This window comes from Eptatretus burgeri, chromosome 4, assembly GCF_056783735.1.
Source record: "Eptatretus burgeri isolate ZD-2024b chromosome 4, Ebu_testis_v1, whole genome shotgun sequence".
NCBI classification, from domain to species: Eukaryota; Metazoa; Chordata; class Myxini; order Myxiniformes; family Myxinidae; genus Eptatretus; species Eptatretus burgeri.
The window spans coordinates 86996808-87024065 of record NC_140964.1 but is presented as its reverse complement, the minus strand read 5'-3'; the positions used below and the strand labels follow the sequence as shown (position 1 = coordinate 87024065).

General features: G+C 42.6%; 1 protein-coding gene across 9 annotated transcripts in view; it reads right to left on the bottom strand.

Moving 5' to 3' along the window:
• Positions 1-27258, bottom strand: part of LOC147028606 (H(+)/Cl(-) exchange transporter 4-like) — a 58580-nt gene that overhangs the window by 8441 nt on the left and 22881 nt on the right. For 2 of the 9 annotated variants that reach the window (XM_085879192.1, XM_085879190.1), the window contains 9 exons: positions 20146-20261; positions 19555-19654; positions 18225-18412; positions 17528-17650; positions 11142-11348; positions 9837-9917; positions 8438-8710; positions 7088-7480; positions 136-322 (listed from right to left, as the gene is read on the bottom strand). In XM_085879192.1, coding sequence (XP_085735318.1) covers positions 136-322; positions 7088-7480; positions 8438-8710; positions 9837-9917; positions 11142-11348; positions 17528-17650; positions 18225-18412; positions 19555-19654; positions 20146-20261 — 1668 coding nt within the window. Of the gene's footprint in view, positions 1-135; positions 323-7087; positions 7481-8437; positions 8711-9836; positions 9918-11141; positions 11349-17527; positions 17651-18224; positions 18413-19028; positions 19535-19554; positions 19655-20145; positions 20262-22115; positions 22151-22177; positions 22516-27258 lie in introns of those variants that run through there. The other 7 variants (XM_085879195.1, XM_085879196.1, XM_085879193.1 and 4 more) reach the window with 6 other exon arrangements.

The following is a 27258-nucleotide window of genomic DNA, read 5'->3' as shown; positions in this document are numbered from 1 at the left end:
GAGGAAAGAGAAGACATACACGTACTCGAGATAAAACAATAACCCCAATATGACATTCAGAACCTCGTTACCAATGTGTAAACCTTGAGATGAGTGTCTAACTACAAAGTTATCCTTGCTCACATCATATCTTACCAAGACAAGCAGCAGCTCCAACGATGGCATACAAGCCAGGAGCTATGCAGTCGGCACCAGGTGCACACCATTTGCTGAACGGGAGCATCCGAGGATGCGACACAGAGAGCTGCTCAACCCATATACCAAGTAAACGACCAGCCACAGCTCCGACTGCCATGCTTGGCATGAAGAGGCCTGTGGGCACCTGTCAGACAGTAGAAATGTTATGGATCTTTCAAGTTTCATTAATTATCTGCCATGTTGACTAATGATAAGATAAATCATTTTTTAACGGCCCCAACTATTCCCACGTTCTTGTGGGGTTGGCCGGGGGAAGCTTGGCCCAAGTCTTTCATAAACCGGCTGGCCAGGCCTGATGTTCAACGAATGTTAGGGCAGCAATTTTGAATTTGTTCATGGTGCCAGCGATAGCTCGCCTCCTCGCTGTAAATAGCACCATGGAATCTCTAACGTCCACCAAGTAATGCCGGCAGACGGGACCCCGTTTAACATCAATCAGAGGGACGGCACACACTGATGATTCACCCTGCCTGTGAAACACCAGGATGACAGTTTATAGCTGGCCTGAGATTCAAACCCAGGCCAGAGCGCTGAGAGGCGAGTGTGCGTACCACTAGGCCATCCTACCTGCCCCACTAATGATATGACAAATAATTCGTCAAAATTTCATTAAATCAATTCACTGACTGCAAATTTAACAGCAACCAGAGAATGCATCGTGTACGTATGCAGTGAACAGGTTGCTAACATTCCGTCAGTACCTAATAATATCGGTTGCATTACCACACAAGTAGTGAATCACTTGTGCAAATCATCATTTAAGCAGCCATTTTAAAGATAAACATTCATACCCTAGGATTAAACAATACTTAAACTTTACTAAAATGCAATCACTGAGGCATACGTCAATTTTATTGAAATAAATAAAAGTTTAAAAAAAAATTTTTTTATCTGAAACTTGCATCTGGATTGAGCTTGTGTTCGAATATTGATAAAATAAATGCTTTCATAAAGACTTGCTAAATCATGTGGTCATTTTAAAGAACGTGAAGGCGTCTATCATCCTTAAAGGGCACTTCCTGATGTTCTTGTCCAGGTTCTTCCTGATGACTCCATCTTTGCTCTTTACTTTTTCGGGTTCCTTCTTGGTCTTCCATTTCGTTACGTTTGTACCATATCCTGATGCTCTGTGGACTGTGCTTCCCCGCTGATGGATCTCTGTGAGCATGTTTCTGCGTTTGAGCCTGGGGAGTAAATGCTGAAATTGATCTGTCTTTGTTCTTTGTTCCTTTCACATTTCTAAATAGATATTTTTCCCACAATTCTCTTTATTCATTCTAATTCTTGCTTTTTCTTCTCTTTCATCTAATCTATTCTCTGTTCCTCACTTTCCTAATCCATCTCTCGAAGGAGAAGTTAATTCTTGCAGAATTTTTTTCTGTAAGGCCCACTTGGCTGCGCCTGGATGGGGTTTGAGGGTTGTGGAGAAGCGACTGAAACCCGAATCAAATCCAGGTTCCACCTGATGACTCCATCTTTGCTCTTTACTGCTTCGGGTTCCTTCTTGGTCTTCCGTTTCAGTAATCCTATTTAAGGACAATGATCGGGAGATGTACTTTCTTAAACAATTTAAATGGAATTCAATACAACAGCACAAATAACCAAACTATCATACAACTGGTCTGGTGCAAGTGTTACTTCTCATTCTCCAAGTAGTGGTGATAGTGGATAAGGGAATAAGTCACTTCACTGTGATGATAAGCTAGTTTAACTAGACACAAGCTCTCAGGATTAGGGTAACCTCTTTCATTACCAGTGTTCATGACATTTTCGTTTTTGATATTCATCATAAACAATTTGATTGGTAAATAATGCCAAAATGTGTTGTCAAATTATGCGAAAACAGCAGCTTAAAGGTCAAATGATGTGGAAGCTGCTACATTTGCAAAATTGCCATCACCAACAGACAGTGACTTTAAAAGGCAGCAGGTACTGCAGCTTATACGCATAAAATGAGTAAATGCACATCCAGACTGTTTCACCCAAGACTGCTGTCAGATTGTAGGTAAAAAGGCAGTTGAAACCTGGACCTGTTCCAAACCTGCAACACAACATTCCCTTGCAATCCGAGTAGATTTGGGAATAGAGAAAAGAGCACTACCCACACCAAACTTGTATCACAAGGGGAGTGCTTTTGACACCGAGTACCTCGGGTATTGATCATTATATTTTAAACCAGTCTTGACCAGACTAGGTGGTGTAATGGTTAGAGCTTCCGCCCCAAGTCTGGAATTGTAGGTAGTTCAAACCCTGGCAGAGTCATACCAAAAACTTTTAAAATGGTACGTGCTGCTTCCTTGCTTGATGATCATATTTTTAAAAGGATTAGAGCACGAACAATCCCCATGGTTTGGCATTCATGGGGAGGAGGAAATTCCTCCTTCGGAAGAGCCCTGCTGAGTGCGGTGAGAAAAGTGGCGCAATTGTTGCAATGTTGCCAGTACCCAGAGTGCCCTGGGAAGTGATGACGCTTCCCACAAACTCAGTGGCTGCCTTTGTTTCATCTAACAGTTCTGCGTTGTGTCTCGTGTATTCGTCTGTGTGACTACACATGTGCGATGTGTGCGGCAGCTCCACTTCGAGCCTTCGACCCTGTAAAAAAATTAAAAATTTAAAAAGTTTCTGCATTTACACATCCACATCAGCTCAAAAGATGTTTTCACATTTGCATATATATATATATATATATATATATATATATATATATATATATATATATATATATATATATATATGTGTGTTTTTTTTTAATCATAATTCTCTATGCAAAAAAGGTGCGCAACGTCTATTTTTCTTTGTGTGGATTGTCAGCAAACTGTGAATCCATTCAAAGCCAATCTTCCTCATTATTGGGAGAAAAACTGCTTTCCCACCATTCGCGTCACTGTATAAATTCTTTGAAATTGCTGTACCCATGCTCTCCCTCCCCTCCTTGCTTTCAACAATTCTTCTCTCTGCTGTTAGACTTTTCCAAATAAATTAGCATTCAAACTAAATGTTACATTAATATGGAATAGGCAAAGCCTAGAAGCGAACGTAGAGTTCTTCGTACATTCGATGCTGCAATTTCTGGTTACTTTGGCCTGGATTCGGGATCAGCGATCAAATAATGTAAATCACGATTAAAAATTATTTTTTGATGATGCGGGAGATATCTTTATTAAAATCAGCGGAGAAAATATACACCATGTCTCCAACGATGCCTTTATCTCCCGGGACGCATCATTCCCCATGACAAAAACCGGAAGCAAAAGGGTCATAGCCGACGACACGGATTCCAAATTGCCAGGGTATTGTGTTGTTGTTGTTGTTGTTGTTGTTGTTGTTGGTGGTTCCTATTCTCTCATGTGCACGCATTGAGTATGAAGCTCACAATGTTTGTGATTAATGACTGTTATACATGTACTCAATGACCATCATCAAAGAGGTCACATGTGCACATTCGCAAATTGATAGTTACTAGAAACAGCCACTCCCTATGGGAACAGCAAGTAGTGGGGAGAGTAGGGGTTAACTTTAAGTTGAAAGTGGCCATCCCAACTTAGTAAAATGTTCCCATGCACATTCCAAGGTTTCAACACATTCCCCCCACATTGATGATGACTGTAATTTTTATTATTAGCACAGGAGCATTAATTTAAACTGAAAACAAATGTTGAAAGGTGATTTTTTTTTCAGGAAAGTTGCTTTTATTTCTATCTAACACCAGGAAGTTAAGTCCCCAACAATCCCACTGGAGGAAAACTCAGAATTCAAGATGACCACCATCACAATTTGCAAATATCAGGAAAACACTAAAAGAGCCATAACATAACATTGTTATTACTTGTTGTCGGAAGATGATTTTGAGGTCTTGACCTAGGTCTAGTGATGAGCCTTTCCTAGTTCTTGCCGTTTGCCAAGAAAGCTTTTTGAGAGGTGGGTGTCATCATACAAAGCTCAAAGATGATGTTTGTGGAGGCATTTTGGGTTGCTTGGTGCTGCTGCTTTGGTGGACATTGTGCAAGCACATCGAAAACGATCATGGATTCAGGGTCATAATTGTTGAGGACATGCCACACGTATGTGTTGCACACCTGGTCATATATGGCGTCATTCAGCCAAGGCACGCTCTGCAAAAGATTTACGTCCATCAAGGATGAATTGGGGTTCTGGAGAATTTCCAGATGAACATTCATCTTTGATTTTGAGATGTTTGCGAGGACACTTTTGGTGTTCTTGTGCATTATCCCTTTATCAAATAGCGATGGAGACTGCCTCCCAAACCCAAAGCTGAGGTACTTCTGCATCTTGGTTTTGTGCTTGACGACATGTCACACACACATGAAAGAATGGTGGTGTTGACCTCCATTTACTATCAGCGGACCGATACTTGACTTTTTGCACTGTTGTTGGAGGTAAACTCTGTCTTTACACTTCAATGTGATGTCAGTATAGTTGTAGCCTGTCATCACTTCAGCTGCTGCCTTCCCAACTCTGTAGATTTTGTCCACATTCAATGCTTTATCTACTACAACCCCATTAGCAATGGAGACAAGGGCATCATATGCTCCTGGTACGAGAAGGGACAATGGACATTAAGCCAATTGACGAAAGCCCCATCGTGTTTAGCACGTGTGACTGCTGGTCAGATCTGTGACTGGGAACACCACAGAACTCCTCGAGCACATTGCAGATAGGTAGGTGCACGAGTAGTGACATAGACCCGTTTAGTCAGAGGCCTGTCAGAAATTCCCCGACCATGAGACTGACCTCCTGATGTCTTCAACAATCGCATTAGTTCTTGCTCATTGGTCTGGTCTGGTCTGGTCTAAAATTTCCGCTCCAGAGCATTTCTCTTATGAGAGTGAAGTAACTAACCTACCTTGGTTAACTTATGGAACTTGTCCTCACCCATGACCTCACATAACTTTTAGAGATTGTCAAGGTAGAGACAGGCAGATTTTGCATAAGAGAGATGACCTGCAACATGGAAGATTGGGATCATTTCAATGATGTCAAAAGCCTCGTGTTGGCTGAACGGTTAAGGTGGCTGGCTTGAGATCTTAGGGTCTTTAGTTCGAGCCCCCGTCGTGCCGATGAAATAACATCAGGTGGGCCGAGTCAGCCTATCATCCTTCCGAGGTCAGCAAAATGAGTATCAGCTTAGAAACAGGGGCACTGCATCAGCAGCATGGCCCCACTTCCAAAAATGATGCAACCAGCAGCCACAGGCTGCATATGAAACAACTGATGGCATGGAGATGCAGATCCCAATCTCCTGTGTGCTCTGCTCGAATGAAGTGCAATAGCACTCCCACGTGCTTTATATATTTAATCCACGATCTCTCAGCGCAACTTTGCCTGGCTGCATCTGCCATCAGATTGTCTGCGATTTGAGTTAGTTGGCGGACCACCACTTCATTCAGCACAATATCAATGGTACACTCACTGGTGAGAAGCATCTTGTGCACAGCACAGCATGAAGGTGATTGATATTCACCCCACTCAAACAGGATTCCTTTGAATTCCTCATACCCCAAAACCTGAAATTCTGAGGGCTCCTTTGAATTCCTCATTCTCCAAAAAATTATCTTTATGACAAGAAATAACAAAGTTATGGTTCCGAGTATTTTCCTGATATTCGTGAATTGTGACGGTGGCCATCTTGGATTCTGAGTTTTCCTCAAGTGGGGATTTTTGAGGACTTTACTCCATGGTGGTAGGTCACTTTCCTGAAGAAAAAAAAAAAAAATCAGCTTTCAACATTTTTAGCTCGCCTGTTCGAAGAACAGAGAGCTATAGCGATACCCCCGGCGTGGGCGTGAGCATGAAAATGTTAAAGTTTTTGGTGCAAGTTATTTCCTTTCTAATGTTTTTATCTTCCACACTTTTTTTACTGATTACAATATACAAATACATATATTGCTTTAAAATTATTTGGATCAGACTTCACTACAATGCTTTATAAAAAATATTATTAGACTAGTCTTTTAAAAACGATAAATGTATAAACAGGCGAGCATTGGGTGGCTTTGACACCAACTCTGGTTTTTCTTGGTTCCAGACAAATTGATATCCAGATAATGTTATTGTGCTATATATTAAAACACAGAGAATTGGTGTACTATATAATTTTTTTTTTGTACAACTTCCATGAGTTTGATTTTTTTTTTTTTTGAGCGATAACATCCGATTTTCAAGTTCCTCTATCCAGTTTAGCAGGTATGACAATTCAATAACTTCTTGTAATTCCACACTTTCACATAAAAAGTAAAAATCTATGTTGGAGGTGGCCATCCCAACTTAGTAGAATGCTCCAATGTAGACCTGATTGCAAAATGTTGTTTGTCCCTCGTTGCACAGGCGGACGGGCTAATCAGCACTCAAAATTGACCAATTTTGTGACTTTCCCTTTAAGTAGTTTATCAATATTGGTGTAGTCATTTTGCCCCAGCTATAAATTGTCATCCTGGTGTTTCGCAGGCAGGGCGATTCATCAATGTGTTCGCCGTCCCTTGGATGGACGTCTGCCGGCATTAGTTGTTTAATGTTGCTGCTGACACCCTGGCCAAATTTCCAATTTCATGCTACAACTGAAAGGGGACCACTGCACGAGTGGCATCAACATGCCCCTGCAAGAACTGATGCGAACCCACAGCCACATGCTGCATATGAACAACGATGATGACAATGCTTTAGTTATTGAAAAAAAAAATTGTAAAAAAAGTTTAGGCTACGAGTTTTGTTATCCCTGTGAAAACAAAAAGGTAACTATTCGCCAACATTTGACTTGACTTATCAGCTTTTAACAACGTTTTTTGGGGGGGATATAATGATCACATAATAAAAATGGAAATGTACAGTCGTGCGGTACTTTTCATGACATGCAATTGAGAAACGTTATTACCTTTATGCCAAACGTGATGATTGTGGTTGCCATTTTGAAGACAAGAGCCAAAGCAAGCTGGCCTATGGCGCTGTATACACCAGGACCTGCACGATGCTCATTTGTCGGAGGCACGGTCGGTGGAATGGTTTTTGCCATGACTGTGGTAAAAGTACTTGCTGCACTCATTCCAGAAATACCATTTCCTGGAGTGACATGGGAGCTGAGCATTGCTGGCATTATGGTCGTGGTAACATTGGTGCTGTTGTTGTCTACAGGAAGGTAGTCACAGAGAGGGGAAGCACGTAATGGACCGCAGTCTGTGAATAGCTCAGAGACGAGCTGTGCAGATCCCCCACGCATGAAAGGATTTGGGTAGGAAACGGCTGCAGTGATAAGAGTGACAATCACGACCTACTGGGCAGAAAGATAAACAGGCAGAGAAAATAAGAGAAGAGTGTACTTTATCATTGGATGATTCAATTCCTCCTTGTCAACTTAAAATTGCACCTGAAAAATATCTTGCTCAAACAAAGATCTTGTTACCAATGTGATATTTCATTACATAATGAATCCACCTTACTTAAATAGTCATATCAGCAGTCTCTCCAACAGTCAATTACACAGATGTTGATATTTTGATAGAAAAGGCAACCCAGACCCCAAGCTCGAATGAACAAGATGGGTGCTCCACCCCACCCCTCTTAAAATGCTTGCTGAAAATACGTAAAATACTCTGAATACATTTATTTATTCATTTCCAAACTGCTTGGACCCTGCTGCGATCCACCATTTTTGGCTTTCACTGTTGAAATCTTTCTCAATGCTACATAATCTGGAGGTAGGAGAAGGGCAGAGTTTGATGCTTATCTGGAAAAAAACCCCAGAGTTTATGCAATCCTGTAACCAGGTGCCCCACCACCGACTCAATGTTAATAGCCCATCCTGCTTACGAGTATCCCATCTAAATTTGACTTCCACCCTGCCCCATTTTTATTTCAAGTGCAGCTAAGGTACAACCAAATGTTGTTGTTCGTCTTTCGGCTGCTCCCGTTAGGGGTCGCCACAGCGGATCATCCGTTATGATCCGCATACTGATTTGGCATAGGTTTTACGCCGGATGCCCTTCCTGACGCAACCCTCGTCACCTCTTACGACACAGGTTTAAGGATTGGGTTTCGCCATTATTCCAGGCTGCCTTACACCCTCTCATAGCACGGCCCAGCGCAGAGTTCCCGTCCTCAAGTGATCCTCCAACCCAAGCCTCCGAGTAGCCGGATTACAAGCGCACGCCACTACGCCCGGTCTAAGGTACAACCAAATAACAAGCAAAATCTTTTTAATCCCCCAGGAAGTAGATAAATACAGCACCTCTGTGACTGGGTAATGGCCCAGCCGCGTGTTCTTGCGGCATCGACACCAGGCAATATTGGCTCGAGTGAAAATAACACCCCAAATGCCACCAAATGCACCCAGGGCCACGAAGGCTGCAAGCTCTGGCAGGCGCCACGTCCCTCGCTCACTCACATAGAAGAGCACGAGTCGAGCATCCCCAAAAGGGTTAATAGCTCGAAGGATAAATGCAGCGACGAGGGCTACGTAGAAGGCTCGCCAAAGTGTCCTTGGGGGAAAATACGAGCTTACCTGGACAGACGAGAAACATCAGCAGAGAGCAAAATCTGAAATCAAGAGGTGGAGAGTGACAACTTTTCTATTTGAACCATAGTTTTGGTGCAACCTAATACGAGAGAATCTGGATAACCTTTCAGGCAAGGGAATAGAGGTGGTTACATTGCTGATACTTTTGTACCAGTCATTCCATTTTAGAGAAATTTATTTTGGTTAAATATAATACACGACAACATAAATATTCTCATGAAACAACAGAATGAAAATACTTAAACGGGAATTTAGCACAAAATGCTTTGAATAAATTATTTTACTTTCCCTCGTTTTTTTTTGTACTTTAAGCATATTGAGATTTCATATGAAATGTAATGTGCGATAAAATCAAGTTGTTGTTACTTGCGAAATCGAAGATTTGATTCAGAGATGTATTGGTTGGTCTGGTCTGTCTATGTCGATCGTCTATGTGTCACATTTTCATACCGATCTTCACAAAACTTAACCACCTGGTAGAACTTGTGAAAAGCAAGAATATTATTTTTGAGGTCAAATGTCAAATATAATCGTCAATTTTCATCCGGTTAACTTGAAATTTGAACAGAATTTGCAAATTTGGTCACTGAATCGGTTCACCAATCAAAAGCTGGTAGCCCATTTTTGAGGTCCAGAGGGCAAGGTCGCAGCGACTGACCACTTATTTCCTTCGCCACCAAAGGTGTTTGTCTGTTTGTGAGCAGGATATCATAAAAAGGTATGGATGGATTCGGACAAAACTTGGACAGGTTGGGGGTGTGACAAGGACGAATTCCTTCAATTTTGGTGAAGATCCAGATAAAAGAATTTTTAAGTAATTCTTTACCATTGAGAGATAAGGCCAATAATGCTATGTGGCATGACATCTCACAAAGTTATGGACGGATTCGGACAAAACTTGGTGAATGAATTGGTTATGTGAAAAAAAATAAGCCAATTTATGGTTCAGGTCAGGATCCAGATCCGGCTTATCAGTGGGATACAAAATGTAAACTGTTCAGTCTGGTGGAGGGATATGCTCTACCGAGTGCCGTTCTAGTTACTTTTCTATTTCTTACTCCATCAATAACAAATTTTATAAAATTCCAAAGCATATTTGTAAGGTGCTCACCTCCTCTAGGCTGAATAAAACTCCACCCATAGGAGCTCCAAATGCAACAGACACTCCTGCAGCCACTGCAGCTGACAACAACTGGAGAGAATTGGGAAGGTGGGGGAGGGGAGGGACAGTTAAGAAGTGACATTGGAACTCTGTCAATATTCTCCTTTGTTAAACCTCACAAGTCATTACCCTTTCATCCAATCATTACTTTGTTCAATTTACAAACAAAGAGCTTCGCAAGTGTACCACAACAGGACAATTCTCTGCCAACATCAATGTACTTTTATTTATTTTTTAATCTTGACGCTGCTTTCGCAGTTGCTGATAAATAAAGCGCCTAAGATGGGTAACCGATTTGTTCATCCACTCATTTGTTCCTCTTTTTTCCTTGCCTGTGGAACCAACTTCCACATTCTCTTCAATCTCATTCTTCACTCCAGTTCTTCAAGACAGTTGTTCACCACCATCTCAGCTCATTTCCCATTCAAAACCATGATCTTTTCCATCCCAAATAATCCCCACCGCCAATCCCACCTCTTTCCAACTTTCCTTCCGGAGAGTTTCCTTCCATATCCACCTTGTCCACCCAATGTGTCCTCCCCTACCTAGTCATTCCTCCCCACACCCATCATTTGTCCAAGTCTCCCTCTATTTTGTCCCTCAACCTTGCTGTTAGTGTTTTCTCCCCTCTCTCCAATGCCCTTTTGTTCTGTTGTGTCCTAATCAGTTCTATGCTTTAGCTCCTCCACAAGCCTCGACTTTGTATGCAGAAAAAAAGAGAAGCATAATCATTACTTGGCTGAAATTGTACTATCGTGTATTGTTACCATGGAACGTAAGGTATCATGGAATCGCCGACTACTTCACCACTCTCACCTGCACCCATGTGTTGCCCTCTCATTTGAAATGACACTACATCCATAAAATATGAACATGGTGGAAGGAAGGGAAGAGAAGGGAGGTTATAAAGTTGTAGATATCAGAGTATTCTTTTGCCGACTTTTAATTACCACTGGAAAAACATGCGATCTAACATGTGCAACATGTGAGGACCTCCTCAGAACGCAAACGGACATCATAATACCATTGGGCCTTGCAATGTCATGTGACTGCATTGTGTAAATGGCATCATTGTGATCCTTTGCATGCCCAAGGTTTTGGTTCACTAAGCTATCGCAAAAACTTCAAAGTTGCACCAACAATATGAGGTAGGATCGGATGGAAAATTTTAATTTTTGCCAAAAAGTCGCAGAAGCTCGAGGAACTCCTCCATGAGCCTTGACTTTGCATCGAAAACTAATTGAACTCCAATACTTGTCGCTGTTGTGCATCGTTGTTCCGAAACTTTGGAAAAAGTGATGCAAAGACATGGCCACAACAGCAGGCCACATGCACCAGAGGGCCCTCTTTGCCAAGGCTTAGGCCCGAGGAAACAGCCAGCACCAAGGTGACTGCTTTCACAAGTAGAGTCCAGGCCCCCAAGTATTCACGAATTACAAATCCACCAAGGATAGTTTTAATCTGAAACACACGCACACACACAAGCATGCAGACTTCAGCAAACAAGCTATGTTATTAAGCACAAAGGAAATTAAAATCACACTTCTCAACAAGTCATATTCACCAAACATTAAATTCTACATTTCTCATTATTGCTCCGAGGTTTGAGTCTCAGTCTCTCCACATATGCAACCTTTTGTTTGTTTGATTTTTTTTTTTTTACATGAGGTACATGGACGCAGGAGAATGCCATTCAGCCCATCAAGCCTGTGCTACATCTACACCATGTCAATTCAATCCAACAGTTTATCAAGTTAAATTCACTCAGGGAAGGGGTATGAGGGGAGGAGAACAGTGGGGCAAACACAGACATCACCAGGGTGTTTTATACACACACAGTACCTATAAAAAGTCCACACCCCCTTTCATAATTTTCACCTTTTATTGCCTTATAGCCTGGAGATAAATTGCATTACTATCCCTTGGAGCAAAGTCAAGACAATCATTAAGAAGTGGAAGGCGTATGGTACCACCAAGACCCTGCCTAGATCAGGCCGTCCCTCCAAACTGGATGACCAAGCAAGGAGACCGATCAGACGCCACCAAGACGCCAATGGCAACTTTGAAAGAGCTACATGCCTTTATGGCAAAGACTGGTCACTGTGTGTATGTGACAATGATATCGCAAGCACCCCACAAGTGTGGCCTATAGGGTAGGGTGGCAAAGAGGAAGCCATAACTCAAAAAATCCCTCCTTGAGTCCCGTTTAAGGTATGCAAAAAACCACTCCAAAGATTCTGAAGCCATGTGGCAAAAGGTTTTATGGTCTGACGAAACAAAGATATAACTTTTTGACCGAAATGCAAAACGTTGCGTTTGGCACAAACCTTTGGAACAAACTCCCACACTCTCTTCAATCCCACTCTTCCCTCCTCGTCTTCAAAACAGCTATTCACCACCATTTCTTCTCTTCCCCCATCCAAAACCACAATCTTTTCTTCCCCCACTAATCCACCCTAAACCCACATCCTTCAAATTCCCTGCTTTACTTCCTGAAATTCCCCATCATGTGAGGACCGGAAAGTCCCTGAAGTGACCATCTTGTTTACCGTGTACCCCATCCCATCCCGCTCCCTTCCACAGATCTCCTCATGTCTGTTCCACACAGTTTTTTCCTTCCCTCTCCCACCCCTCTTGTCTCCTGTACGTTCCCCTTGTTGTACGTTCTGTGTTAGCTCTCATACGAGCCTTGACAGTGTGTACAAAACCCAACACAGCACATCACCCAAAGAACACCATCATGTCATGGGGATGTTTCTCATCAGCAGGGACTGGGGCACTTACTTGTCAGGATAAAAGGGAATTTTTTTTCTTTTTTATATGCAATGTCAAGGCTCGTATAAGAGTGAACACATCTCAGATAATTTCCCATTCCTACAAGTCACCTAACTTCCGAATCAACTCTGCCTCGTGCGTTATTCACACTGACCTCGTGTGTGCGCTCTGCCGATCTCTCGTCCTATCAGTAGGAAGCCTCCCACAATGCACAACCAATCATGCCTATATCCTCCGCCTCCGGGGCATGGCCTGCTCGCACGAAACCCGGGAAGGCGGGGCTTCTGCCTGCTCGGCACGCCTGCTTGTTCCTCCTTCTGGTTTTGGTTATAAAGACAGATATACTGTATATATATATATATATATATATATATATATATATATATATATATATATATATATATATATATATATACAGTCATGCGCCACTTAACGACGGGGTTACGTTCTGAGTAACGCGTCGTTAAGCGACGTCGTCGTTGTGCGAACATCTTTTTTTTTTTTCGTTTTCGTTTTCGAACATCGTACTTACACAAACCAAGACACCTAGGCTATATGGTGTAGCCTATTGCTCCTTGGATACAAACCTGTACAGCATGTTACTGCACTGAATACTGTCGGCAATTGTAACACACATCCAAGAGAGACTGAAGACACGTTAGTTTTACCTTTGTGCTGTTCATGACGGACATCGGTGTTGTTCGCAGCAGCTTACAATCTCCTCTCGCATCGATTATAGAAAGATGAATAAATAGCGTTTGGATTTTATAAATACGTAATCATTGCATTGATGTTATAATTTATAAATGAAGAAACGAGCTCCTGTCAATTGTGATATATATTTTCGGAACAGTGCGATTGTTTTAACAACATGAAAAGCTTCACCGAAAAGAAATTTGTGTTTTAATTTCGACTGTAACAACGATTTATTCGCGGAATTCTTCAATCCAAAGGTCATTTACTTGCTGGAAGGTAAACGTGGAAACATTGGTTCAGTTTGAAAGCCGATTTCCTTGAATCCCGATTTAGCATGACCCTGCTTTTTTCGCGATGACATTTTATGGACCTCAACGATCGCATTATAACAGGGCCACATTATGGCATTATAACAGGGCCACAAATGATAATCGTTTATTATCATTATGAAGTATTATGTACTGTACAGCGTACATAATTGTATGTGCTATTTTTATACGACTGGCAGCGCAACGTCTGCTACATCATTCGGCGATAGGAATTTTTCAGCTCCATTTTTTTTCCTTTTTTTTTTTTCCAGAGCTGGCAGATCTGTCGTTGCCCGGAATGTCGTTAAGCAGCGCATGACACATATATATATATATATATATATATATATATATATATATATATATATATATATATATATATATATATATATATATATATATATATATATATATATATATGGTGAGTCAAAAGTAGCGCCTGATTTCTGTTTTTTCGGCTGTCAGATTCTTTCTGGGAAGTCATGTTGTTAATAATTGTCTTGCAGATTATTAATTTCATCCCAGAAAGTGGATCGGCCGCCACGGTCCGATCAAGTGGCCGGCAAACTCCCCAGACCTTACACCTCCAGATTTCTTTCTTTGGGGCTCATGAAAAACCTTGTTTATCGTGAAAAGCCTCGTTACCATTCAGGAATTGAAGGCTCAAATCACTGCAAGGTTTGAGGAAATTGATATCGAACTCTGCAGACGTGTGTGCCACTCTGTGCCTGCTCGGCTGCAATTGTGCATCGATCACGAGGGAGGGAACTTTGAAAATTGCAAGTAAAACAGCTTGGTACAGTTCCGTAATATTTTTTTCTTGAATAAATGGTTAGATAAACATGTCATTCATTCATTTCTACCTTCTTGTACACTGTAATACAAATGGCAAACAAACAATCAACTGACAGAAATCGGGTGCTACTTCTGACTCACCCTGTATATATATATATATATATATATATATATATATATATATATATATATATATATATATATATATATATATATATATATATCGATGAGCATATACATATACATACTCTGTGTGAAAGTCTGAGGCCACCTTGAAAATAAATATTTATTTTCATAATATTGGCATATTTTGAGAAATATAAGGTACTATAATGATCATGTTCTATTAAAGTAACAAATATGAATTGTATTTTCCAATAATGCATGAAATTTCAATATTGCCTGTGACCACCTTTTCATGCAAAACAGCAGATATCCATTTTGGAATTCTTTCATGCAATTTCTGGAGAAATTCCATTCTGAGGTTGTTGCATGCATTCTGAATTTTTTCCCATAATTACCTCCATACATGCAAAGCGAAGAGCGGGGTTAAGCAATTGGTTCATGGCTGTCCATTAGTCCATCTTATTGGTTTATGATCGAGGAACAGCTTATTTAAATTGACATATTCTGAACAGGAATTGCAACATGAATAGGAAGACAAGTTTTCCATATTACCGCATATTGGCTTAGAATTCATCCTGATTGCGCATGCGCAGAGATGAGGGAGATAATTCTTTTACTCTGTCTGTCTGCCAAGCAATCAAACAAAATTGAAAAATCATTCCCAACAGGAAACAATTTTTTAAAGGACATAAACAACAGGCATGAATAACGAATGTAACATGTTAGATAGGGTGAGAAAATACACTGCACTAAAATGGTGTTAAAACCCAGAATTAATTTATTTATACGTTTTTAAACCTTTATATATATAGAAAAATAGATTTGAACACTGCAGAAAACAAATTCCTTTCATAACACTTCCAAGAACCTCCAGTTTTGTAGTACTTGGACATGTTCTATAGGTTCGTGTATTCGGGTGGTTGTAAAACTGCTTCAATAGCACCAAGTTTCCGGATTTTTTTTTTTTTTAACGATCTTCAAAAATTATTTTATTAAAATAGAAGTACTGTACAGTAATATACTTAAATACTGTACAGTACTTCAATTTTAATAAAATAATTTTTGAAGATCGTTCCCTTCCATGAAGGGGGGGGTATCACCTTCCATGAACTCTCCAGTTCGTGTTTTGATTTTGTTTTTTTTATTTTTCTTCCTGTCCAAATAATCCAAGTCTTCTTCAGCCACCACATTTTTTTCATTAATTTGTAATTTCTCTTTTGCAGGTAATATAAATCCACACCATGCCCAAAATATCAAACACAATGAGACTCAAAATAATAGTTTCACACCAAGAGGGCAATTCCCAAAAATAATATCCCACAAAACTGGAAATTCCAGATGTGGCATTCAAGCAACAATAGAAAAGCACAATGAGACCAGAGAAGTAATGATTAGGAAATGGATTGGAAGGCCAAAGCAACTAAGCAAATTAGATGAGAAATACTGAAAGATAGGTTCCTTTAAAAAAATAGAAAAACAAATAAAGTGCTGAACTTACACAAGAACTGGCACAGACATCTGTGAGTTCGGGTGGACTCATCGGCTGTCAGAAGGTCTCTGATCAAAAGTGGTCTCCATGGGTGAATTGCTATGGAAAAGCCCTTTAGGCATAAAGGTAACAAAGCCGAGAGATTGAAATAATTTCACCAACATCTGAGTTTGGAAACTAATCAGTGGGGAAAGGTACTTTGGAGTAATGAGCTTCAGGTTGAAATTTTTGTAACAAAGAGAAGCAACATTATGTCAGAAGGAGAGTTGGTGAGACGTATTTAAGGATTTGTCTCCAGCCTACTGTGAAGTGTGGTAGAGATTCTGTTCAGGTTTGTGGATGTATTTCTGCTGCTGGTGTTGGTGATTTGGTGAGAATTGAAGGAGCAATGAATACGGTCAAGTACAAGCATATCCTAATCCACCATAGTATCCCATCAGGAAGGACGCTAATTGGCGACAACTTTGTTTTCCAGCACGACAACGACCCCAAATGTCCTTAAAACAAACTTACAAAGAAGAGCAGAGTCAGGAACTCAAATTTGTAGAATGGCCCCCCACAAAGTCCTGACCTCAACGTCATCGAAGCTTGATGAGATGATTTGGACAGGAAGAAAAACAACCAAAATCAAAACACAAATTATGGGAAACATTACAGAATGCGTGGAACAACCTCCCAATGAAATTTCTCCAGAAATTGCAGGAAAGCGTTCAAAATGGATATCTGCTGTTTTGCATGAAAAAGGTGGTCACAGCAAATATTTAAATTGCATGCATTAATATTATAAAGTACAATTTGTTTACCCTGCCTACCTTAACAACCTCTTTATACCCCTGTCCCAGACACTCCACCCCATCCCAATCCACAAATTAAACCATCATTGCCTATAGATTTGAGATTCATGAAGTTATCAGCATTAGGAGTGGTCACATATCTAATAATTAGGAATCATTAACAATAACATAATAATCAAAAACATTACAACATTAGAATCAATAACACATTCGGAATCACATATCTAATAATACTTTAATGCCCCCTATACATCACTATGCCTCACCCACCCACCATCCATTCGGTAAACTAGACATCAATGCTTTATGTCCTCTGGTACGAGAGAAAGTAAACGGAGATGATAATGACATTTACACAACTTGGCTTCAATTAAGTGCCTCAGTGTGTGCTTTAAATTTTCACAACAGTACTGGCATAGCTGCGGTTTAATGAACAAAATCCTTCATGTCACAGAAATAACGTTTGTTTATGGAAAGGAAGTTGGAGCAATACATTTTTGCGCCAATCTTTTTGGGACATTCATAATTTAATACCGTTACGTTTTAATATGCTGTGTACGTCGAGAAAACAAAATTATCCAGGACCTGTATTTGCTTAAAGAAAATTAAAATAGGTTCATCACAGCAAGCAAAGCAATTACAGACTACCCGGCTCACCTCAGGCATCCCGGAGCTGCAAGCGTACGGAGCAAAACTTCGCACAAGCATAACCGCCAGGCCTGAGAACATCACGGCTACTCCAACATACATTACATAGTTCAGAATGTAGGAACCTGGACCCTGGGCACACAAGAAAGCAAATATACTCATTGCACATGAAAACAGTCAGTCAGATATTGATCGCAGGGAAACAGCAATAAAATTAAGTTTTTTTTTTTTCCAACACATAATTATTCATGCATCAAGTGGGTTAGCAGGACGGCCTATGCCCGAAAAGTATGCACACTCGCCTCTGAGCTGTCAAGTCTTGGTTCAAATCCCGATTCAGCTATAAGCTGTCATCACGGTATTTCACATGCAGGGCGATTCATAAATGTGTGTGCCGTCCCTCAGATGGATGTTAAACGGGAATCCCGTCTGTTGGCATTAGTCGGTTGACATTAAAGATCCCACAGTATCCTTCACAAAGAGTAGGTGACCTACAAATTAAAAATTCCTGTCCTGACCACCTGTGTCAGAGTAGCAACCCATCCAGTATTATAATCCTAGTCAAGAAACTGCTGCGGCAGCACCGACACTCTGCATAGAATGAATAAATTAATTCATTCAATTTGTGAAACAGGGGCAACAGAGCACTATCCCGCAAACTGCCACCCACGCACATTTGGTTACCAACGGTGGATGTCAGGCTCACCTCTGGCTGGCCAATGACAAAATCAGCCCAGTTTCTCCAAAGCGGGCAAGTGTGTCGTGCCTGGAACGTTGTCTGGTTCGAATCCCAGCAACACTGCTCTCGGTTGTGCCAAAATGCCGAGATACATAGCCCCTCTTTCACGTCGGACAGCCAGTCAGATGCAATAGCAATAAATCCTGCCAAAGCTCCTGCCGAAGCACAGGGGAGTCATTGTCAAGAGGAATTTTAAGAAAGTTTTAAAAAATAAAAATAAAATATAATTAAAACTTTTGCAAAAATCTCTTTATTCCTTGACATCAAAGTTCTGGGACCATAAAATGTCACTAAAACATGCAAAACTATAAGGGCACTCAGTCGAGCGCATGCCTCCACCATGCAATGCCTCATCCAGTCGAACATATCAGGGCCAATATATATATATTTTTAATATCATGCTATATATCATTTTTGTCCCTATTATATCTCTTAATGGTGAAGAATCACTTTGAAAGTTAAATAATTCTCATATCTGGATCTGAATCTGGATCTTCACCAAAATCGAATCAATTCTTCCTTGTCCCACACTAAACCAGTACACCAAGTTTCACCTCAATCAGTCCATAACTTTTTGAGATATCATGCTCACAGATAGACAGAAACAGGGGGTGCCACCTTCAGTGGCAGAGGTAATAAGTGGCATCAGGGTAAATAGACGAAAGAACAAGAAGTAATGCATAAAACATTCAATAGTTTACAACCAGACAGAGAATAGTTAGGGTGTTAAAATGTAAATAGAGCTTTGCAGAGGAATTGAAGCAAACTTACGTTCATGGTTCCCCGTCGGCAGCGCAAAAGCTTCCAACACAATATTTTCACCACAAGACATTCTATAATATGAAATGTAACATTTGAAAACATCCTCTGGAACAAGACAGCATTGTGTTCCAAGTACACGGATTGCAATCGCGATTACAAGCTGAAAAGTCGATATCTTATCTCAAAGCCGATGCCAGGAAGTCATCATGCAACACGAGAGATTAACAAAATATGCAGAGTGGCGAAATAAATAAATAAATATTCTCGCTTGCAGAAATAGTTTGGGTCTGAACTCGTAAAACCCAAAATGAACTTCCCTTACTACAATAAGAGATTCCTAAGCTGAACCAGGATTGCTGTTACCTTTCTTTCCTCCTCATTTCCCCTTCCCTCTCCCTTTCTAACGTATTCCTGAATACCCTTACAGAATGAAAGATGACATGCGTAGGTCTTAACAACATTCAGATCATGCCCTCAGTTGCACGCATTAATCTTCGTTCACCCTCACAACCGTTACGGATGAGAAGACAAGCACCTGCTGCCATGCCAGTGAGTGTGAGAATAAGCCATCCCGTGCACGAATCCAACACACTGAGAAGCATACCCCATGCAGACTCCAGTCTCTGCCTTCGGAGCTAGAAAACAGCACGCAGGGTCGCGTCACGTACGGACAAAGCAACCCGTTTATCCCGACTAGATTACTTGAGTATGAATAAGGTAAGGCATAAACGGTGTGTATACAGAACCTTGTAATCATGTTTGCATCAGAACATTTGTGAAAATATGCTCCACAAAGAAATCTATCACGTAGGCCAACAAGAGGAATATTGCCAAAAACACCGAATGCTGGGCAAATGCCGAAGTACGGAGTTTGTTTGACGGATGATCAACCGTACAATCGATTTAAGCAGTTTTCTCGCCAGTAAATTCATGAGCAAGGGAATAGGATACGTAGCCGAGGGAAAATTGTTTAACACATTTCACCAGGTGAGATGAAAGGCAAAAATTTTAATGTACCCAACTTTTCGATGTTGTTTGAAAAGGATATTTGATGTAAATACAACTGTATGACTGAGAAAGCTGAAAGCGAATTACAAGTACGCAGTGATTTAACTGTACTTCCTACCCAGCGTTGGCGTTGTCGATCACGAGACTTCTCTCGAACCCAATCGATCGTTTCGAAATCCTGATAATGGCCAATCCCAGGTACGGAGTCATCCTGCGTGTCTGCTCGTGTGGCTCCTGCGGTAGATGGGTATGCAGAGGAAGTTTGCATTCATCTTCCCCACGTATGAACCCGTGCAAGTACAGTCCGTTCTAATTACTACAACAATAGAGTTCATAGAACACATTACCCCCCCCACCCCCACAGTCTTGGGTAAATGGATATGGGATTTTATTGGAACTTGGACAGTGGACCTTATTGGAAACAGGTTATTTGAAGAAGAAGATTGAAGTTCCCCCCACCTGAAGAGCCAGAGCGGCAAATTTGATCGGTCGAGACGGCGTAAAGTTTTGCCAATATACTGCGAAAGCGAAGGTTTCTGAAAGTGCCAAAAAGGTGATCGATTGTGTTCTTCAGTGTTCAAATACATAATTCAATTGAAACAAAACATTGAATCGGAAATTTACCGCCGTTGATGCAGCGTCTTTTACACCACCTTACTTACCACGTCACATTAGCTCTTCGTGCCTGTCGTTCGTTTCCTTGATGGAGTCTCGAAGAAACAGTAAATTTCCTGTTTGGAATGATTTTCAATTTTGTTTGACTGATACAACAGATATACTGAAGTAATTGCAATACCACGAGTGTGTATGTACACCCAGGACAAGATTCTGTACAATTTGCCAAAGTACTGTTGAACTGCAGGTCTATATGTTCCGATTCATGTTCTGATGTGTTTGACAGTGTTCAAAATACAATATTAAAAACAAATTAAGTAGTTCCTCGACCAGACAGACAGACAGAGAGAGACAGAGACAGACAGACGAATCAATTGCTTAACCCCGTCCTGCTCCTCGCGCGTGGAGTAACTGTGTGATCCATGTGACCAGAACAGTTCCGTAATCGTACAACGATGTCAACACAGCAGTTTTGAAGGTCAAGGAAGAATGCAAGGACAAAAATAAAGCTGTGCACAGACCAGTTTAAGATTAGAGAACGTTTCCAGACCAGTGTGACATTACAGAAGCAAACTAGAACAGCACTCAGTGGTGGAGTGCATACCTCTGCCAGGCTGCACCGTTTACGTTTTTGTATCCCACGGAGAGGCCAGATCTGGATTCAGACCTGAACCAAAAATCGAATCAGCTTTTCCTCGTTACCCAACACTGAAGGGGTTCTACAAGTTACACCACATCCATGTGCAGCGCTCTTTTACATCGTATGACACAAGCCTTAAGTGTCCGGCGGATCCGTTCATGCTCCATCATCATCATCATCATCACGGAGGAAAGATGAGCTCCACGTTCTGTGGGACATTTATTCAGTGTTCTGTGATGCGTTCAACTCTCTGCACACAAAGGCAATGTCACCATTTTTTTTTTTTTTTACATGGGGGGGGGGGGTCACAAGACATTTTGGCCACCCTGTACTTGGGCATTCCTCTCACATCATCACATCACTCAACCGGTTTGCGTGAACGTACGTATTTACACCCTCCCCAGTCTAAAGTACACTTGGCCGATACACAGAGGGACACAAGACACGACACACTCCCCCTTTCACCCGGTAATCCATGCAAGTTATGCAGTGTGCGTCGAATCTCCCGTTCATCAAGTACGTACACATCCACCTATCCCATAATGCCGTGCGCGTCGCCATCGTTTTGTTGTGCACTGCATCATGGGTACTGAATCCCCCTCGATGTTACACCGTGAGGCTGCTGTTTAACCAATCAATTCCCGACTTTCTTGCATATACTCTCATTGATTTTCGGCTTTCTCCATTCTCCCCCCCCCCCCGTCACCAGCTGGAATTCCCTATTTTTTTTTTTAAATCCTCCTTTCCTTCAACCTCAATCCTCTTTGTCACTCTCCCTCCAACATCTCCATTATCTCTCGTCGACCTTGCGGGCCAATCACACCGTGCCTTACCGAATATCATCGCCGGTCCCGATCCCGCCGCCGCCCTCCCTCCCTCCCCGATTAGTGCTGACCTTGCCGCGCCATCTCTCTCAGCGCGATTATGGCGCCGGAACCGCCCAGCCCGCTCTCCATCCCGCTCCCCACCGCCCGCATCGCGCCAAGGTTCCAGCGAGCACCGACACCAACCCGCAAGGTTCACCGGTCCGCCTCTTCTTTTGCGTCACTGCCCCTAGGCCACGCACCATCGCACCACTTGTTCTCGACTTCCGCCAACACGGCTGTCGACGCGTCTCATCCCTGCATTCCTCATACTCCGGGAGATTTGCATCGATGAACCGCTGGAGACGAGTTTCCCTTTCAATCCGACGGCGAAATCAACATTCCGTTTGAAAGCAGAAAATTAACCGTCTCACCAAGTGTAAAATTTAATCAACTGTTATTTAAATAACGAACGATTTCAACGGTCCAATAGTTGCAGTTTACGTTGGGGGTGTGTAGCGGAAGATTAGCAGCTGGGCTGGTTCCCGCCCACGCGGAAAATTGATGGCACATTTTATCGAATCATCATGTACACACCGACACTTATTTATCTTTGTTGGACGCACGTGGTATTCCCATAGTCATCCACATATTACGTCAGCAAGAGGCGAGCGAGAGCACGGATGAGTTCAGTTACCAAACAGCTTGCTATCGCTTGCTAAGCCAGCCGTTCCTCATCATCAACGGTTTCGAAAGGAGAGCTTGCTTGAGTGCTCTGCAAGAAACTTGGTAACCGAACACATCCCAGGAAAGAGAAATGATAAAAGGAAATCGATGAGTGACACGCGTTTGTTATTGTTGCGGTTCTTGGAGCCGCATGCAGACAACAGAAAGGTGTCCCGAGACAGTTATACCATTAATATACGTGTAGATCGACCCCTTCCTTTTGTTTAGTGCAGGGGTTCCCAACCTTTTTTTTTTACTGGGGTACCATTTCACATGTTCGTGGTCCCACCGAGTACCACTGTACCAAAATTCACCTAAAATAGTGTTTATTTGCGATACAGATACGACAATGGGGAGTTAAACAATACTAACAATTCACAACTATGACGTTGAGAAATCTGATCTGAACTAAAGAATGATACAGTAAGTACCTATTTGATTGTGTAAAATGTCCAGTCAATGGGATGGTTGAGCCTGCTTCTTGCTCACAAGCAGGTCGATGTCAGGCTTTGTTTTGGATAAAGCGCACCGAACATCATGTTCAACATCCAGTAGGGATCTTTGTTTTGTTTTTAGAATAACGACTGACGAGAACCCAGCTTCACCCAGCCATGTAGATGGGGATACTATGAGCGAATGAACAGCCAGGGCAGACCCCAACAGGGTAAGACCCCAACATTCCACACCAGAAGTCCGCAAGATTCATCTCGTCAAACTGATCTCGGGCTGTGGAGTCATTCTGGAGATCAATCGAGCTTCCTTGCAGTCCTGTTCCAGGTGGCAACTCCAATGCATTCATGCGAAATGGGTTGCGGATCATTTTCAGATCCAGTTCCTTGAGATACAGAAAATAGGAATTTAATTCCTCATCCAAATAAGCGAGGTGAACTTTTATCAGTTGTAAAAACTCCCTTGGGGGATTCTTTTCATGCTTCTGAAGAATATCGGCCGTGCAAGAAAACATGACCACCACTCCCGCTTCGACATTCGTCTTCCACAGACGGAGTTTTTCCTGAAATCCCTTGACCTTGTCGATGAAGTCAATGATAGTCGCGCCAGTCCCCTGAAGAGACTTGTTCAGGGCGTTTAACTGAGAGAAAATGTCGACCAAATAAGCCAGGTGCAATGCCCAGTCGGGGTCGTTGAAAGCAGCGACGAAATCGACAGTCCTTGGTTTTCCATCGTTTTCGAAGAATTCACGAAGCTCAGCTCGCAATTCAAACACGCGCTCCGCCATATTTCCACGGGATAACCATCTCACCTCAGTGTGGAATAAGAGAACTTTATGGTCGGAGTCGAAATCCTCGCAAAGTTTCTTGAAAAGTCGCGAATTGAGAGCCTGGGATTTCACATGGTTCACAATTTTGATCATGGTTGAGAGAACGTCAGTCAATGGCTTAGGGAGCGCCTTGGCTGTGAGTGCGTGGCGGTGGATCGTACAGTGTAGGCCACGCACTTCAGGGGCAACTGCCTTCAGAAGCGTTTGGAAACCTGATCTGCACCCCAACATAGCTGGAGCACCATCTGTGGTCCAGCCTTTCAGATCAACCCATGACAGCCCAACTTGATCAAAGACGGAAGACTCCTCTTCAAAAATGTCCTTTGCTTTCGTTGTGGTTTTAAGCAGGCAGAAAAATAGTATTTCATCCTTGAACTTGGCTTCATGCACGTACCGAACGGACGCTAACAGTTGGGCACAATTTGCCACGTCAGTTGACTCATCCAATTGCATAGAAAATCCGCATGGAGATGCCTTGATTTCTGCCACCACCTGGTCACGAATACTGGTTGACATTTCTTCAATGTGCCTCTGAACTGTGTTGTTTGACAACAAAAGAGAATTGAGCTTCTTGGCGCTTTGTTCTCCCAGCATGAGACGTACGATATCCTTTGTGGCGGGAAGGATGAGGCTTTCACCGACGGTGTGAGGTTTTTTCTGTTCTGCAATTCGCAGTGCAACTAAGTAGGAGGATGCCTTTACGGCTGTTGAAAACTGCCGCTGCCGGCGAAGCGTGCTCTTTTCATGGCATTTTCCTTCCAACGAAAAAAATCATGGTCCTTGTCGCTGTGTTCAGGATGAACAGAATCAAAATGGCGCTTCAATAGACTTGGCTTCATCGATTGATTGCCGAGAACTTTTCCACAAATCACACACTGTGGAGCTTCGAATTCACCTTTTTGGATGGAAGTGAAGCCTAATTTGAGATAACTCTCCGAATATTTTCGCATCGACATGATGCTGGTGAATGATAACGGTAACAATAAGCCAGGCAATCAGCAATGATGACAGTGTGGCAGGTAGAGACAAAACGAATAATAAGACTTGTGCACAATGGCCGATAACAAACAACTGTCAGTGTACAGCCACTTTCGATATAAGTTTAATTAATGTGCACAAGCTGCATGAGAGAGAAGTAAAATAAAAACTGCGTTAAAAAAAAGAAAGCACGCTGCCGCATATCATGCCGCGTACCACTGAAAAAGTCCAAATGTACCACAGGTTAGGAACCCCTGGTTTAGTGGGACAACGGGGAGTGCGTAGCGATGATTTAATAGTTAAGGTTGATAAATCATTTTCTTTTCATCCCCACTCTTTTCCTTTCCTTTTCTAAGGCAAATCTGCCTGCTTGCCCCTCGTCTCGTCTACCATAACCGTGCATCAACATCTACCCGAAACCAGACATGTGCGGCGAGTCACGTATGCTTTATCACCCAGGTGGGTGGGCTGCACCAACATCTGCCCAAAACCCAGCCCAAGCTGGTGGACCACATGAGGGGTCAGAGAGCCCGACTCGGGCAATGACGTTGGATTCGGCATAGCCCCTCCCCCGAGTATCGGGCTCTGTAAAGGACGGAGAAATCCTCCGTGATGAGATTTGGGAAGTGTGTGTTCAGTGTGGGTGATTTTCACGCGGAGTGTTCCTCCTTCTCGACTCCGCCCACATCTCACCTCGACGGCCTGCCTCCTGTTCCTCGTCTTCGCCCACACGACCTCGACGAATTGCCTCCTGTTCCTCGTTTCCGCCCACACGACGTGGAACCGCCTCCTGCCTGGTCCCGCCTACTGCTCCACCCTCTGGATTCCACCCTTCTCCACTCAAGAACATGATCTCAACACATGGGGCTGTGGCCAGAACAATGCGATTATTGTCGGGTACCGCACCACGGAGCATCCCTCCCCTGAAACGCCCAGGTACCGAAAGCTATAACCTCAACTCCCCTCCCTCCCTGGCTGCAAAAGTCCCTTTTCATTGGGGTTTCTTTTTCTGTGTGTGTGTATTAGTGTGCTGGTGCCTGTCTGTTAAGTAAGCCTGTAGAAGATCCTTATTGTTGTTACTGTTAATAATCTCGCGTCAAGTCTACACTGTGTCTGCTTTGTAAGTTGCTTGTATTATTGTCGCACCACACCTCTCTCCTCTTTCCCTGCGTTACATACCCAATAAATCTTTGTTGTGCCACATGCTTTTCCTCGCTTTCTGTTAATAAATAACTGTCATTAGGAATGTTCCCAGCTCGCCTTTGTCTTTTCTCTCATTGGTCCAGCATGGTTCGAATCCAAGTTTAGCCGGGTCTTTATTCCCAACGGTCCGTTCCTTTTAGCTGGTACGTCTTTGGCAGTGCCGCTCTGCTGCATCCAATCCGGTAGAGTGATCCGGTTCGGACAAGGCGTACCGAGGGCGTAGTTCCCCGGTGGTTAAACCACATGGTTAATTAGGTAACCCGATTAACCCATAGGCGGGAGGACCCTAGGTCACGCGATTGAGTTGTTGGCGTCCACGGTCGGTTAAGCTGTTGCAGGCTGGGTATCGACGACAAGCACGACCGCGAGATGGAGCTGCAGAGTCGACTCCACCGAACACCCGGAATCGAGATAGTACCTTTTCGGAAAACTCCGACAAGTACGGGTCCCTTACCGGACCGTGAATCGTCAATAATTACACCACGTGGTACAGGGTTATTTGCCAATCTTCAAAATACCTAGAAATCCACGTGGCGAGTTACCGAGTATTCACACCCTCGTACGAGTCGAGCCATTAGCGTGCCCAACCCGTGTGCAACCCGAGCGGGCGGTTGCTGAAGTTCCATCAGTCCAATCGTACATTTACCGTGGCAACAGCCTTTATAATTCAGCAACACGCGTCACGCTAAGCCAATGGAGGAAACACGGCAACGAACTGATACATTTAACATATGGGTTTATTTATAAAGGGGGGGGGGAGGAAGGAGGGAAGCACGCAAGAAGGCAGAGTTAACCGAATATAGAGATGCAAGGCAATTTATGTACAAGCACTTATGCAGTTTTACTTAATAGACTGGCACCACAAACACACACACACGTACACCCAGGAACCAGGGGCCACAGCCTTTATTGAGGCCTCCAGCTCGGAGAGAAAGGCGAGCTAGAGACCAGAGCCTGCCTCGGACCTGTCCACCTCGTGTGGTCTTC